Genomic DNA, 16429 nt, shown 5'->3' with positions numbered 1-16429 from the left:
CCCAACCCTTTCCTCTTTCTTATATCTCACCCGTCTGCTCCCCTTCTTCTTTCTGTATGGCCTCCCTTCTCTTTTCCTAGCCCCTCCTCTCTGTTCCTCCGCCTCCCAACCCCCAAGCTGGTGGGCTATGGCTGCTTTGAAACCTCATGCCTGCTCTGAACTGACTTAGAAACTGAGCCAATGGCACAGAGCCACCTGCCTTACTAGGAAGGGCTGCCCTTGGCGTGGCCTTGGTCACTTTGCTGGCCCATTGGTAGGGCTGTAGGACGTCACTCTAATGCCTTTCCTTCTCTGTCTCTTTCCTCTTTGCTAGATCTTTGTATAGACCCAAGAGGCCTTTCTTTTGTTTGAGACAGGGTCTCACTCTGTCATCCAGGCTGGAGTGCAGTGGCACAATCACAGCTCACTACAACCTCAACTTCCCAGGCTCCAGTGATCCTCCCACCTCAGCCTCCCAAGTAGCTGGGACCACAGGTGTGTGCTACCACACCTGGCTAATTTTTGTATTGTTGGTAGAGACAGGGTTTTACCGTGTTACCCAGGCTGGTCTCAAACTCTTGACCTCAAGAGATCCACCTGCCACGGCCTCCCAAAGTGCTAGGATTCCAGGCCTGAGCCACCATGCCTAGCCTGGCCCCAATAGGCCCTTCACACCATGTATTGTGGCTGTATTACGTGGCAAAGAGTATTAAAAAATAATTAAGATCCTTGGAAATTGAAAATGGCAACAAGGTATCAAACTCTTGATGCAATTGTGATTTTTGACACCCCTTGATTTGAAAGACATGGGGTGGGTTGATAAAGGAGCCAAGCGAATAGAACAGATTCCTCATGAGGATACAAGCCAGGCAACCTCAAGACGACAGATCAAGTATGGCCAGTTTGCAACTTAGATTAAAATTGAGAAAGAAGATACATCTGTAATATAGTGTAAGTCTAGGATGGGAGAGATGGATGTCCCTGTCAGGACCACCCCCATGCCAGGAGCTTGCTAGCCACCTCGGAAGTCCCATTTTAATATTATCTAGGAGCCAGTTGTGGTGGTGCATACCTGTAGTCCCAGCTACTCAGGAGGCTAAGTGAGGTTGCTAGAACCCAGGAGTTCCTGGCTTCAGTGAGATGTGATCACACCTGTGAATACACACACACTGCACTTCAGCCTGGGCGACAGAACAAGACCCCATCCCCAAAGGAAAAAGAAAAAAAAAAGGAAGAAAAAAAGGAAAACATTATGCAAGACGTCTGAAAACTGTGTTTATAGAACCATTGGTGGAAGGATTACAGACGTATTCTCAAAAAAACTGAAGTAGAAAGAGGGTGGGGTTTATTTGATACCAGAAAACCTACATTCAGTAACACTTATGCCATCGAGTTTACTGGGTTGTTGTATCACATGAAACAGTGAATACACATGCAGTTTGTAAAATGTTTTGTAAGTCGTTTGTAGAAACAGTTCAGATGCCAAGCTCGATAGCATCATATCCATTCCTGCTCAAGCATTTGAAACGTTCTCATGGAGCAGAATGTGGCAGAACAGCTACAAGTTGAAAAATACTTATATGGAGGCTAATTTTTTAGTGCAAGGAAGGACTCCCAACAGCTAGAACCATTCTGCTGTGATCTACATTGTGTTGGGAAAAGACGGACTCCTGGCACGGCTGTGTTGAAGGGGAAGCTGAGAGTGCATGTGTGCTGAGAAGTGACTGGATGGGAGTTCGCTGGGATTACAGTCCCAGCTCCATACCTGCCAGCCCTATGACCTCAGATGGGTCTGGCAACTTCTCCAGGCCTCCACTTTCTGCTCTGTAAAGCGAGGGATTGAACTGGAAACCTGAAGTAGCATCCAGCTGTTAACACTCCGCTCCATGCGTCTGTCAGAGCTCCAGAGGGAGGCTGACTGCCCAGCCCTGCCACTTACAGGCTGTGTGACCTCAGGCAAGTTACCCTTTCTGTGCCTTAGTTCCCTCATATTTAAACTGGGGATGGTAACAGTCTCTGCCTAATGAGGCTATTTCAGCAAGTACATGGCATCATATCCATAAAGCTCTTAGAATAGTTCCTGCCTAGCATGTGGTAAGGGCTTGATAAATGGTAGCAGTTCTTATAAGGACTATTTCTGTTGCTTGTGACCACCCTTTTACTCTATTAGTCTGGAATTTATTGCTGTATATCTGTTAAACTCTGAACAAGATTTTCTTTCCGCATCATCACTGCCGACCCTCCACTGGGAAGGTGCCCGCTGCTCTGTCCTCTGACAAGATATTCTGTCTGTTTCAGGCGGAGGCCCGGCTCGCTGCAAAACGGGCGGCCCGCGCGGAGGCTCGTGAGATCCGCATGAAGGAGCTGGAGCGGCAGCAGAAGGAGGTAACGTTTGGGACTCCTCGTTGGGTCTTTTCACAGTGATTTGCGTTCTGGGCCCAGCGTGCAAGGGCAGGCACCTGTTGCTGCAGACGCACCTGGCTGGCTCACGTTGCTCGTGGTCGGGGTACGTTTGTGCCTGACTTCTGCCCAAGGTCAGGCCAGGAGTGCACATAGCATGGATATCAGGCATGCCTGCTCAGACCTGCTGGCTCCTGAGAGGGGCTTAGAAGCCTCTTGCCTGTGAAGATCGTCGTTTCCAGCTGCAGGGAGCCAAAATGTTCAGGGTCTGAGCTTTAGGTTCTAACTGTTGTACTAGAGTCTAGATTCTCTGGATTAAAGTAGAAAAGAAGAATGGATTAATGAGTTTTTAAACTGGCCAGATTGTTTTGTTTAAAAATACGTCCCCCGTGGTTTGTACAGTGTTGGTCACACACGGGCTGCAGGTTTCAGGATATCTAGAGCTCCTGTGTGATAGAGAGACAGGAATGAACACCTGGATGAAGCAGGCAGGGAAGAAATTCCTCCCTGGGAAAATGGCTAGCAATGTGTTGACACACCTGCTCAAGCCATTTGCAAGTTATTTTCATCATCTGGAGCTGGGAGTCATTTCCGACAGCATGAGGGTTCTTTAACTCACAGTTATGGTGTGACCTTTTCTCTGACCTCAGAGACATAGAAGCTGAGACCCCACTCAGTCCATGTTCTCCCGTGGGCCATGCCCTGGGGCCAAGGGACCGTCCACACCCGAGCCCACCCCCAAGGGCTTTTCTTCTTAAGAAGATTTGAATTTATTTTGTTAGACAGGAGTAACCAGCTGCCTTCCCCAGGGTTGATTTTCTTGTTTGGCTTACATAGCCAAATGTAAAAAGGCGAGCCAGTGTTTAAAACCAGTGAGATTTCCAATAAAAACCTGAATTTCCAGATTCTCTTTCAGTGGTTGTAGATCCCGCCACATTCCCAGCAAAGACCAAGCTGGCCACATTCCCTGCAGGGTTGGGGCCCTGCCACCGGTCTAACGTGCTCATTGCCCTCTGCTGCTAGGAGGTTGCCGCTCCGTGTAGAAACCTGCATGCAGAGGCTGGGCGGTGTCACCGAGCCCTGGGAACCGTCCTGCACACTCAAGCTCTGGTATCCATAGTGGTGCCGGAGGCCACCTGAAGGAATAGTGCTTTTATTCTGAACTGGTTTTTAAATATGTATATGTATAATTTTTTTTTTTTTTTTTGAGATCAAGTCTTGCTCTGTTGCCCAGGCTGGAGTACAGTGACATAAGCTCCGCTCACTGCAACCTCCGCCTCCAGATTCAAGCGATTGTCATGCCTTAGCCTCCCGAGTAGCTGGGATTATAGGTGCGCACCACCATGCCTGGCTAATTTTTGTATTTTTAATAGAGACGGGGTTTCGCCATGTTGACCAGACTGGTCTCCAACTCCTGATCTCAAGTGATCCTCCTGCCTTGACCTCCTGGCCTCCCAAAGTGCTAGGATTACAGGCATGAGCTACCACACCTGGCTTACATATATATATTTTAAATGACAATTTCAAGTGCTTTTTCACACGGCCCAGTATCAGTGTCTCTGTAGAAATGTCTGTTCATACCTCAGTGGACGCTCTCAAGCTCCTTGTGTGCAGGACACTGCTGGCCCCTTCCATCTGTTTTAGAAACCTAACGGCAGCAGGTGGGCAAGGTGGTTAATTTGGCGGGCAGTGGCCACTGTTTCTTAGGACACACCGCTGTGTCCTAAGCGGTGTGTCCTGAGCGGACGGCTGCCTCTTTCTCCAGAGCCAGAAGCCACCCCCTCAGGCTAATGCTGGCGTTCTGAGGCTTATCCGACTTTAATTCATTTTGCCTGGCTCCCCAATAGGACCTCAGTCTTTGTTTTTTATTAAGGTTGTAAAAGAGTTATAAAAAGAATTTCCCAAAATATTTTGTTGTTCTGGCAGGTTTTGCACGGTTGATGGGATTTTAAGGCCCCCTGCCCTGTTCATAGTTCCTGTGTCTCAGCTCTGTTGTTACAGCAGAGCCAAGGGCCCAGAGGATGCAGATGGCCGTGAAGCTGTGAGTGGGCCCTACTCGGCCTTCATGATAGCATCCGTCATCCTTTCTTCATCTTTCTCTTGTACAGTAGATGTAACGAAAGTTACTTTCATCAAGAATACAAACCTAGGATTTCTACAAAATCAAGGTGAAAAAAGAATTATATAGTATGTACGTACATCTTCCAAATTAAACATTTAGATAAAAATATATTGTATCTTTTTTTGAGACAGAATCTTGCTCTGTCACCCAGGCTGGAGTGTAGTGGCACAATCTTGGCTCACTGCAACCTCCTTCTCCTGGGTTCAAGCGATTCTCCTGCCTCAGCATCCTGAGTAGCTGGGACTACAGGTGCCGGCCACCACGCCCGGCTAATTTTTTGTATTTTTAGTAGAGATGGGGTTTCACCATGTTAGCCAGGGTGGTCTCTAACTCCTGACCTCTTGATCTGCCTGTTTCAGCCTCCCAAAGTGTTGGGACTACAGGCGTTAACCATCGCACCTGCCCCATATTATATCCTTAATTATGGATAGAATTGATTTAAATATATACATATTGATATAAGCAGCTTGTTACAAAGTTGTTGGGCAAAAGTTCTTGATTTAAAAAATAACTAAGATGAATTAAGGCAAGCAATCATCTATGTGAATGGCCTCCTTTAAAAGCAAAGCATCCCTTTATTCCTTTGATTCAAAGGAAGCCCTTTTCTGTTGCATTTTAATTGTACAACGTAAGGACAGTCTGTTGCTGGACTCCCGCATCTCTGTTGTAATATTCCAAGCCACACGAGAAGAAAAATAAAAAATAAGCCGGGCGTGGTAGCATGCGCCTGTAGTCCCAGCTACTCAGGACACTGAGGCAGGAGCATTGCTTGAGCCCAGGAGCCTGAAGCAATGATCGAGCCGTGATTGTCCCTGTGCGTAGCCGCTGCACTCCCACTGGGGCAACATAATGAGACCCCCATCTCTTTCAAAAAGTCAAAAAATAAAAAGTAGTTGCTACTCCAGGTGGGAAACCAAGTCTTGGGCATTTAATTTTAGTATCGTAAAAAGGGGGTGCAGAGCAGCCCTCGCTGATGCCTCTGATGAGCACGGGCCTTGCAGAGAACATCTGATGAAATCTGATGTAAAACTCCATGGTTTGTCCTCTTCAGCACGTGTATAGATGTTATTTGCTTAGTAGATCGCATTCAGATTTTGAAATTCTCCCTGCTGCATGGTTTTATCATAAAGATATTTCAGGGGGCCACAGGGGTCAAAATATCTCATCCTGTTGCAAATTCGGTGGAACGTCCTCCACCAAGAGTGGTGGTTTTGGTCTGTGCTCTCAGACAGCAGGGACCAGAGGAGGGGATGGTGTCCCTAGCAGGCAGCACCTTTGGCCAACGTTACCTTTTGCACGGTCCTGTGTGGATCTGCAGTCTCAGCTTCCTCATCACTGATGCCTGCACTTCTGCCCTCATGACTGTGGCTTGCGGCTATGACACAGGGCGGGTGTCATGGGCGTGGCTGCAGACTCCTGCCTGGGGTTGGTCACGGACCAGGACCCAGAGCCACCCAAATTTACCAGGTTGTGGAACGAGAGCCTGGGAGGGGCAGAGAAATGAACGTGGCCAAGATAGTGAGTGAGGACACGGAGTGAAGCAGCTCTACGGAGGAGAAAGCCACTCTTTGTGGCAGCAGAGGATGGATGTGACAGACAGGAAGCTGCCCTGGGAGACGAGAGCCAGACGAGGAAGGGCCGGCCCAGTCAGCCCAGCGCAGCACGCGTTCCTAACGACGGCAACAGTGCCTTCATGAATTTAGGGCCTTTGCAAGGTGATGACATTCTTGTTTAAAGTTTATGTCTGCTTCTTCAAAAGAAGGATTGAAAGATCTTAAATAAGATAGATGTGTATTTTGTTACTAGTCAGAGAAGCCTGGGATTGGGGTCATCTCAGGGACCCTGCCATGCAGCAGAGGTGGGCTTGGGGCTGTCACCTACCGTCGGTGGCGGGCATCTTCCCGAACTTTACAGGTGGGGAAAACAGGCCTTAGGGGGAGACACAGTTTTCCCTGAATCCAAGAAAATGGCCAAGCCAAGGTTCAAACCGGGTTTGACAAGATGCAAAGCCTGTGGTCTTCCTAGCACACCCCTCTGTCTCGAAATCAGTTCTGCAGCCAACAATAAAAACAAGTAAGAGTGGAGGATGGAGTGAGTCCGTGGACCATGGGGTTGAAGTTCACGCTGAGGATGCTGGCATCCACAGCAGAGGGGGAAATAGAATGATCCACATAATCCTAGTCACTTTCCAAGTGGAAGCATGCCTTGAAGTTCTTCTTGGTGCAGAATTTGAGGCACAGGAATATGAAACATAAAATAGACAATTTTGTTAGAATTTTCTGTAAATACAGAATCAGTAGCCGTTCACCTAGCTGTGTTTTTATGTGATCCAGAGGGTGGGGCAGAGGCCAGGAGGGGTATACCCATGTGTGCGCGCACGCATTCGTGTGTGCATGTGTGTGTATGTGCACTCACACACATGAGCATCTGTGTATGCATCCAGAGGGAAGAGGGAGTCGAGCTAGTGGGGTCTGAGCTTGCACGTCTTCGGACCATCTTCGGGCGGTGCCTGGAGGATTTAGGAAGGTGCCTCACACTCTTCTTTGCATATCAAGTCTCTGGGCCTGGCTATTATTAGAACCAGTTAACACAATTGGAGGTTATACAATCTGGTAGCTTGGGGCACTGGCATTTTAAGTTGTTGATTAAGGGGAAATGAATACCTTTTGGAAGACCAGTGTTTAAAGGGTAGGGTTGATACTTTGGTATAAAAATTGAGAAACCTGATCCCTGTTTTCATCTGGGTCAAAAGCCATCTCCCCTGCATGCAGGCGTTTCTGAGCAGGCTCAGGGTTTTCTTGAGGGGGCCGCTCTGAGAACACTGAGAAGGGCAGGAAGCTGACCGGGGTTGGTGTCCCCCAAGGGAAGCGTGGAGGTGGTTCTTTTCAGCACACAGACGGCAAGAACCCACCACAGCTTACTCTAGCTGCATTCCAGGGTCTGTTTAAAAGGATATGAGCTCTTTTTTAACAGATTTGTTAGGGGAAAATAATGTACATATTTTTGGGAAAATCAAGGGAACCTTGAACTTCTTCGGGAGAACCTACACTGATAGAAAAAAATGGTGATCGGGGTATCTCTTTTCTTGCTACTGACTTGATACACATTTTGGTTAGAGATGCTTTGTTTCTTACAGTCATATTGTTGGATATAGTCACATGTGTTCCCCCATATAAGACTAGAAATGCCAACTTCTTGGTCTCGCAGTTTTGGCAGTGCCTTCAATAGTGCCTGATATGATAAATGTCTTAATGAAGAATGAATGGAAATGAGTAGCTATCTCAGTTTTATCTAGTGATTACTACAAAATTAAGAGAAACCTCTGAAGCAAACGAATGTGTCAATGTATGATAATAACCTCTTTTAGGAAGATTTCTGTTACATTCTAATGAACATTCCATTTAACTGGAATTTTCCTGTTATTCTGTATGTGTCTCTGTGAATCAGAACATCAAAGCCTCTTTCTTCATTATTTGTGAATTTGACCAGTTAACTTTCCAATTAAGTTTCTGCACTTTTTGGTTAAACTTTTATTACTGCAAAAGGAAATTTTGAATTAAAGATGAAGGAAGAACTTTTTCTTACTGATGGCAATAGGTTATACAGACTTCCGTATTAGAATAATAGCAGTATTTTTGGTAGAGATTCGTGTGGCTATGCCCCTATTTCCCCGATGTATCTAAAATGGAATGTAAAGTGAGTGATAAAATTACAAACTCTTGTCAGTGGGACCTCACGTGTTTTCTTATTCACATTTTACTGTTATTCATTGTGGCTTTGATTCATATGGGGAGAACCTTTCATTCTGATGTTACAGCTTCTTTAATTGGATTTTACATTTCTTTTTTTTTTTTGTCCTTCTCTATAGATCTATCAGGTCCAAAAGGTAGGCTCTTCTTTATTTTCTAACTTGCATGTACTGTTTTTTCCTTGCCAAGGGCCTGGTCACCTTTCAGAAATAACACCTTGCACTTAGACGTTCTTACTGTTTATTTTACTACTTTGTGTATGAATTTGTTTGAACATTCTGCCTAGATCCTCATCCTACCCCACTCAAAGCCACAGTCAGACACATTTCTGTGTGCTGAATGCTTTTCTCATCTGCATTCTCCTCAAGAAATTTAAAAATTGTTTCTTTAAGAAGAAAAGTAATTGTAAGGCAAAATAAAATTATATTTCAGAATTTGGATAGCCTTCTGAAATTATGTATTGAAAGAAAAAGATGATTTTATTAGAAAACTTAAAAAATCCATGCAGATTACCACATATTGAGAGAGTATTAGATATTGACTTAAAAATCTGAGTAAAAAGACAGTGATGATATAAAATAAACCTACCATTCATCCCTAATGCTGAGAGATCATAAAATAATGCGCCTCTCTGTTTCCTAATATTTTGTAGAAGCAGCTGAGGTTCAGAAGTAAATACACTGGGCAGGCCGGACACAGAAAATAAAGACAACCAAGTCAGTGATTCAAGATCTAGCAAAAATGAAGTCAGAAGTGAGCGAGTTCCTTGAGAATTTATAGAATTTGTATACAAGGGAATCTTTCCTATAAATGAATTTAGTTTGATACTTACAACATCTGTGATAGTTCCCTTTTATAAATTTATTTAGTTTCTAGATTAACAACAACTGTATTTTTCTCTTAGAGCGGATGAGAAAATCAGAATAAGATCACTTAATTTCAGAGGGTTGAGCCCACAGGCCCTCGGAATGCACGGGCGGTAGATTTAAGACCTGTTGTGTTGGATTCCTGTGCTGGCCATCAGAACGAATCGCCTTCCCCGCGGGCGCCCTGCACTCTGCATAGCTGCTGTCCCGAAGAGTGCAAAGAAATTTGTTAAGTAGATGCCAGAATCTCTTGTGCTTGGCTAGTGTTTCCAGGGCCCAAGTGTAGAAGTGGATATTGCAGCTGGCGTTCCTCGTCGTCCTCAGAGAGCCTCGGGAAGAACTGGACAGGTGCAAGGCCAGGCGGGGAGCACTGCCTGTGACTGACAGCAGGACGCTGTCATCCAGAACCTGGAAGAGGGGCTCTGTCTGGTCGTTTCCACTCGCATTCATGCCTTTCTTTTGCTAGGTCACGTTAGTTTCTTTTCACTAACGTGCCAGGGATACATTGTGAAAACTTTTGTCAGAATGAATTTGTGTAGAATGTGAAGCTAGAAGGAGCCCCGGAAATCCGCAGTGGAGGAGCAGAGGCACAGTTTTGTGGTAAAGGTGTGCCCAGGGAAGGGAAGGCTTTCCTCATCACTGAGATGTCTGGGGAGGAGAGGAGGCGGCGATTGCTCCTCCGGCCCAGCCAACTGCTTTGCGGAACAGTTTCTCTGGGATCAAAGCTATTTCTGAAAGTAGTGCGGCTCCTGCTTCCCTCCGCATGGCTTCCGGCTCATGGTAGTGATTGACATTTGAAATGTTTGCCCTCCCTGGGTTTGCTGTGCTAGTGCTGCTGGCTAACCCAGGAACTACTAGTTAATTGCACTTGCTGTTACTAGGGGCGTTCTCTGCCCAGGAATGACGTGAAATGCAGTTACAGTAGACACTTACAAGACCACCCTGGCCGGGCGCGGTGGCTCACGCCTGTAATCCCAGCACTTTGGGAGGCCGAGGCGGGCGGATCACGAGGTCAGGAGATCGAGACCATCCTGGCTAATATGGTGAAACCCCGTCTCTACTAAAAATACAAAAAAGAAAAAAAATTAGCCCAGCGTGATGGCGGGCACCTGTAGTCCCAGCTACTCAGAAGGCTGAGGCAGGAGAATGGCGTGAACCCGGGTGGTGGAGCTTGCAGTGAGCCGAGATTGCGCCACTGCACTCCAGCCTGGGCGACAGAGCGAGACTCCGTCTCAATACAAAAAAAAAAAAGACCACCCATGAATAAGGTGAATGATTTTCAATACCGGTTCTTCATCATGAAAAGAGCAAGATAGAGTGTGCAGATATAATGGGCAAAAAGAAATCTATGAAAACAGAAAAACTGACAATACAGATTTCTTTTGGAATTTAAATAATTTTATTGTGAATTTATATAGCCCTCATCCTTCTAAAAACATATTTTGCTTCCCTCTTTCTAGTTGAGCCAAGATAGGGTGGAGCGATGGCATCATATTTTACTTGTGAAAAATCTGGAACTTGACAGGTGCTAACATTAATTGAATGCAAAATAGCTTTAAGCTGATGCATTTCCCTGACACTGAAGTTAAGACATGACTTTGGGATATGTTTGCTTTTATTTCCTTTCTGAATTTATATTCCAAGGGAATAACTTACAGAAAAAGATATGGCTCATGTCCTTTTTATAGTAGAGTTCAGTATTATTGAATTTTTAAAAGCATTTTAAATTCTCCCTCTTAATTTTTGCTCTTCCAATTTTCTACTTACCATCATCTCTAAGAGAAAGAGGTAAGACCATCTGAGAACTGCATATTTTAAAATCTGACCACACTTTGAAATGAAACTAAACCAAACATAGCAACAGCATGTTTTGGTTATTATAAAATAATTTCAAAAATGGTCTTGTATGTCTAGCGTCTGATTTTTTCTCTTGATTATCAGATTTTAATGTATAAAGAGAAAATTCGCATCTGTGTTATAATATGGAAGTTTGGTTAGTTGTTTCTTGATTTTCTTACTGGAAATTAAATAAAAAGCAGAAAAGCAAAACCCCATTATTTGGGCCCATGACCTGGGTTCCCACCTACCTTTGGGATTCCCCAATTCAGTGACATCAGTAGCCGTTCTGAGTCTGCTTTTCTCCTTTTAACTTGGACCACTGAACAAGATAAAAACATGGAAGTATAAACTAAAGCAAACTTGTCCAACCCACGGGCCACATGCGGCCCAAGACGGCTGTGAGTGCAGCTGAACACAAATTCGTAAACTTTTTAAAAATATTATGAAATTTTTTTTGCAAATTTTTTTTTTTAGCTCATCAGCTATCGTTAGTGTATTTTATGTGTGGCCCAAGACTCTTCTTTCAGTGTGGTCCGGGGAAGCCAAAAGACTGGACACCTCTGAGCTAACGTCATCTCCAGACATGCATAACTTGTGGGTCTGCATATTTTTCTTCTGTACAAAGGCCTCTTCTGTGGGTGGCAGTCATCTCTCCGTCCATGCTACAAAGACATCAAAATCTATGAATTCCCATGGGCCTAGACTCAGCGTAGACATCAGGCAGCTAGAACAAGTGTCAGCACACGGTTTCTCCCCTTCTTCTCTCAGTTTCCCTGAGGTCCCAACACAGGAATGGCTCTGAGCTTCTGCTTCTCTTAGATGGTGTTTTATTCCTTCATCGTGTTTGCTTTGAAGGCATGAGCAGCCTGTCCGAGGGGGCGTGAAGGCTGCTGGGCCGGCTTTACTGTCTTGCTCTCCGCCGAGGCCCTTGGTCCGGGGGAAGCTTCGTCCTGGGCTCTCTTGCTTTGCCGGGATGGAATGGGCGGGGAGGATCTCTCTTCACAGCTCACAGCCTGCATGACTGCACGGGTGGCGGCTCCCTGCGTAGAAGCCAAGTGTGTTGCTGACTGCTTTGCCTTGGCGTGTTACCTTCACCGCGCGGCTGGACGGCGGTTTGGAAATGCATGTCGGAACAGTGCCTTAGACAACTGCCTTTTTAAGAAATTTCACTTCTTGCCTAATTTTTTTCCCCTTCTGTCTATAGAAATATTATGGGCTGGATACAAAATGGGGTGACATCGAGCAGTGGATGGTAGGCCTTGAATATAATTTTGTTTTTACTCTTCCCTCCCCATTTGAATACAATGTTGAGACTTAAATGGTTTATAATGTAATTCTTATGTAGTTTAACTATGTAGATAGATTCCTATTGCACCATAATTTAATACTGAGAGATTTTCTTCCGGGGATTTCTGCATCTGGTCTCTGATTGTTTACATCCCCAAATGCAGCCTGCTTAGAAACAGTCCTGGTCTTGCCTGTTCAGTAGCCACTGACTGCTGATGTCTCCTGGCCAGCGGTTTGGGGAGGTCTCCACTACCACAGCCACCCTGATCTCCTTGAGCACAGGGCCCTCCACCAGGATTCAGGCTGGGCATGCGCCCCTGGCTTGAGAACTTTCCAGAGAACATTCCCATTGGCATCGCAGCTCACCAGGCTCTGGTTGGAACCTGAGAGGTATATTATGCTCCATTTCCTTCACTCATGATTGCGACCAGCTGCCCCATCACCCTCATTTAGACTTTATCTGCATTTGCTGTTGGGTTCTCTCTTCATCTTGTCCGCTGTGCCTGCTGAAACCACTGGTCTTTGGTAAGAAAATTCCTTTACCTTCTCAACCTGCTTCCTAGAACAGCCCCTCTGCCATCCTGTGAATGGAGAGCTAGCTCGCCCCGATGATACTCCTGTCTTTCTGGCTTTCTCGGGAAGCAGCAGCACCCACATAGGGAGGCTGCAGAAGGGGGATAATCTGTGTGCTTTCCACTGGTCCCGAGAGAGCATGGCCTGGCCCTTCTCGTTAGTTCATCTACCTGAGTCCTTCCACCTCTTCCTGTCCCTTTTGCTTTATTGCCTGGCCCCGTGGACTTCATCACATGCTTGTAGCATTTGAGAACCTGGTTAGGATAGAAATGTCCTATTAAATGTTTCTTATACATAAAATTATCTGAGGAAAATCCAAAATTATTTCCTAACATCTTACATACTGGGTATAAAAGAGGTTATCTCTTCAAATATAAAGAGCACACACTTACTCTGTCGGAAATATGATTACATTCAGCCTAGGCAAACCATCATTTTAGGCTTACATGACATAAATGTATTTTTGTTAAACCTTAAGACATTTTTGTCCACAGGCATGGTGATATAAGAGAAAAAAAGAAAAGAAAAATTTTAAAAATCTTAAGACATTCTTTGAAGTTGTATCGTTGTTTTATATACCACTGAGAAAGAAAAAAATGCTAATTATAACTGAACAACTTGGATTATAAGATACATCCCAGCTTCAGAGATGTCTAAGTGTGAAAAACCATGTGTGTCTTAGAATCCACAATATATAGTAGAAAGAGTGACATCCTTTTCGAATATTTTGTGGAAATGATTTGTCTTCTGATTCCTGAAGAGAGTAAGGTTCTGAAAGTAAGGGGAAAAGTAGATTGATTTAAATGGACCAGATGATAGAGGTTAAAAAAAATTAAGGCCCAGCTTCTGCCCTAGACACTGTTTTTACAACAAAAATGAAGTATCCCAATTATTTTTGTGCTTAAGAACCTCCCACCCCAGAAAAAAACGTTTTTACCCACTGGTTTAATTGAAGCCTTTAAACGAAGGCAGAGAAAATATTTATTTGACATTTAGATCAGAACTGCTGTATTATGTTGCAATGGGACTACCTAAGCTTTTTTAAAGCACTTTTCCTGTGTCCGTCTGTCTCTAACATTTTCATACTGTTTCCTCCATTATTTTGGTAGGAAGACAGTGAGCGCTACTCTCGTAGATCCAGAAGAAACACGTCGGTTAGTACCGTGTTCATTAATTACTTAGGCAATTTGATTGAATTCTAATTTATACTTGTAGTGACTGAAGTATATATAATATATATAATATCTTAATGATGATATCATCTCTTAAAGAAATTAACTAACACTATTGATGATGGAATACTGATATTATTACCTAAATAAAGACTATGAACTCAGCTTTTAGCATTTTGACCTAAATTTGGTAAGGAGAGTGTGTTTGAGAAATTTTTGAGTATTAATATATTCATAACAACTGTAGTGCTTTTTGTGCCACTGAATACCCATAAATAATTTGCATAGTAATATACACCAATGCTGTGTATTTATATTACCGGTGAGATAATACTACTTGGATGAAATTACTTTTTTTTTTTTTTTTTGAAACAGAGTCTCGCTCTGTCACCCAGCCTAGAGTACAGTGGTGCAATTTTGGCTCACTGCAACCTCCACCTCCAAGATTCAATGATTCTCATGTCTCAGCCTCCCAAGTAGCGGGATTACAGGCACACGCCACCACACCCAACTAATTTTTGTATTTTTGGTAGAGGTGGAGTTTTCCCATGTTGCCCAATCTGGTCTCGAACTCCTGGGCTAAAGTGATCTGCCCACCTCAGCCTCCCAAAGTGCTGGGATTACAGGCATGAGCCACTGTGCCTGGCCCTGAAATTACTTTTTTTTTTTGAGACGGAGTCTTGCTCTGTTGCCCAGGCTGGAGTGTAGTGGCACAATCTTGGCTCACTGCAACCTCTGCCTTGTGGGTTCAAGTGATTCTCATGCCTCAGCCTCCTGAGTACCTGGGATTACAGGCATGTACCATGACACCCAGCTAATTTTTGTATTTTTAGTAGAGACAGGGTTTCTCCATGTTGGCCAGGCTGGTCTCAAACTCCTGACCTCAAGTGATCTGCCCGCCTTGGCCTCCCAAAGTGCTGGGATTACAGGCGTGAGCCACCACGCCTGGCCCTGAAATTACTTTAAATCCATATTGCCCATAAGCAGACAGAGATCCACAAAGGCCATGTTGTGGGGGACCTAGTTGTGGTGTCCACTGAGATGTCCAGGGGCGGCTGACCCCCCCCCCACTGCTGGGGGTGGGGTCAGTTCCCAGCGTCCCCCTAAGACTTGGGCACTGGTTCTTCACATATGTTGTATGATTACTTCACGGTTGTTCTCATCCTTTCTTTTAATAGGCTTCTGATGAAGACGAGCGCATGTCAGTGGGTAGTCGTGGAAGCCTGAGGGTCAGTAACCAGAATGATGGAGTTTGCATGGCACAGTTTCTGGTCCAAGCCCTTTGCCTTCTCATCCCTGCATTCTGATTTCTTCTCCATTATCCCCGTGGTCTGATAGTCAATACTTAACTGATGAGATGCTTACTTAAAATCAAATCAGTGGGGGATGTTTCTTTGTTGCTGTAGAGAGATTATTAATATGCATAGGCACGTTGGTTGTTTCTTTCTCCCGAGATGAAGTCGTCTTTTTTTCAATACTTATCCACATCACAAAGCTCCCAAGCCTTGATTAGCACAGTGGTCTCAGCACATTGGTGTTCCACAGGAATGCAAAGGCGCATCTGCCCTTCAGTAAGTCTGTATCCACTGACACACATGCTTCTGGTAAAATTGGAGCCTCTATTAAAGTAGCTGTAAGTTAATTATTATTGAGCAGTGTTTTCACACAGCTGCTATAGACTGCCTGCTGAAAACCTGGACCAGGACTGGATCCGTAAGATCTGCCTTCAGCCGCTTTTCCTTGTATCAGTTATAATTAGATCTCTTCACCTCTGATAGGCTTAATGGTCAATCAACACAAATATGGACTTTTCCTTAAACATTTCAGAAACCTTAATAATTACACTTGAAAAAAGTGTGAGTTTTGGGGAAAGTAAAACAGAAAAACTATGTTTTGCCCAGTGCTTTAAGTCAGTGGATTAATCTGAGCATGTCAGTTTCTTTTACCACGGGATTGAAATTACATCTCACCACTAGTAATAAATAAGTCTCAAAGCAGCCACTCCATTTTATTAATCCTTAGGGACCCTATAGAGCTGAAGGCTTGTTTTACTTCACTGTGACAAGTAAATCCTATTATTCCTTGACTTATACATGTGCTGAGTGTGTGTGTGTAATTTGGCCTTTTGTAATGATAAAATGCAGAGGTGAAACAGAGTTGCTGTGCTGTGAAGCAACTCTGTCCTTGTCACTGTCCTTGCAGTGCCAGAAGCAGATCCGTAATGATTTTGCCAAAAAGCTGTGGTTCAAATGTGAGGCCCACCTGAGGGCTTCCTTGCTGCTTAAAACCTTCTCCTGAGATGTAGCCTCAGGAATGCCGTTGTAACTGTTAACCTCAGGACCCTCTGACACCACTCACCCGGGAAGAGGGAAGATTTATGGACCCAAAATATAATAAATGCAAAGCTCAATTAACAAAGTCTGTAGACAAGGCCCAGACATC

The 16429-nt window shown here is 44.6% G+C and overlaps 1 protein-coding gene across 24 annotated transcripts in view; it reads left to right on the top strand.

Moving 5' to 3' along the window:
* Positions 1-16429, top strand: part of LRRFIP1 (LRR binding FLII interacting protein 1) — a 168891-nt gene that overhangs the window by 85908 nt on the left and 66554 nt on the right. For 18 of the 24 annotated variants that reach the window (XM_050751642.1, XM_050751641.1, XM_050751644.1 and 15 more), the window contains exons 2-6: positions 2278-2364; positions 8370-8387; positions 12160-12207; positions 13925-13969; positions 15166-15216. In XM_050751642.1, coding sequence (XP_050607599.1) covers positions 2278-2364; positions 8370-8387; positions 12160-12207; positions 13925-13969; positions 15166-15216 — 249 coding nt within the window. The remainder of the gene's footprint in view (positions 1-2277; positions 2365-8369; positions 8388-12159; positions 12208-13924; positions 13970-15165; positions 15217-16429) is intronic. The other 6 variants (XM_050751645.1, XM_050751647.1, XM_050751639.1 and 3 more) reach the window with 1 other exon arrangement.

This window comes from Macaca thibetana, chromosome 12 (assembly GCF_024542745.1).
Source record: "Macaca thibetana thibetana isolate TM-01 chromosome 12, ASM2454274v1, whole genome shotgun sequence".
Taxonomy (NCBI): Eukaryota; Metazoa; Chordata; class Mammalia; order Primates; family Cercopithecidae; genus Macaca; species Macaca thibetana.
The sequence above is the reverse complement of the archived record's forward strand: the minus strand, read 5'-3'. Positions and strand labels throughout refer to the sequence as shown.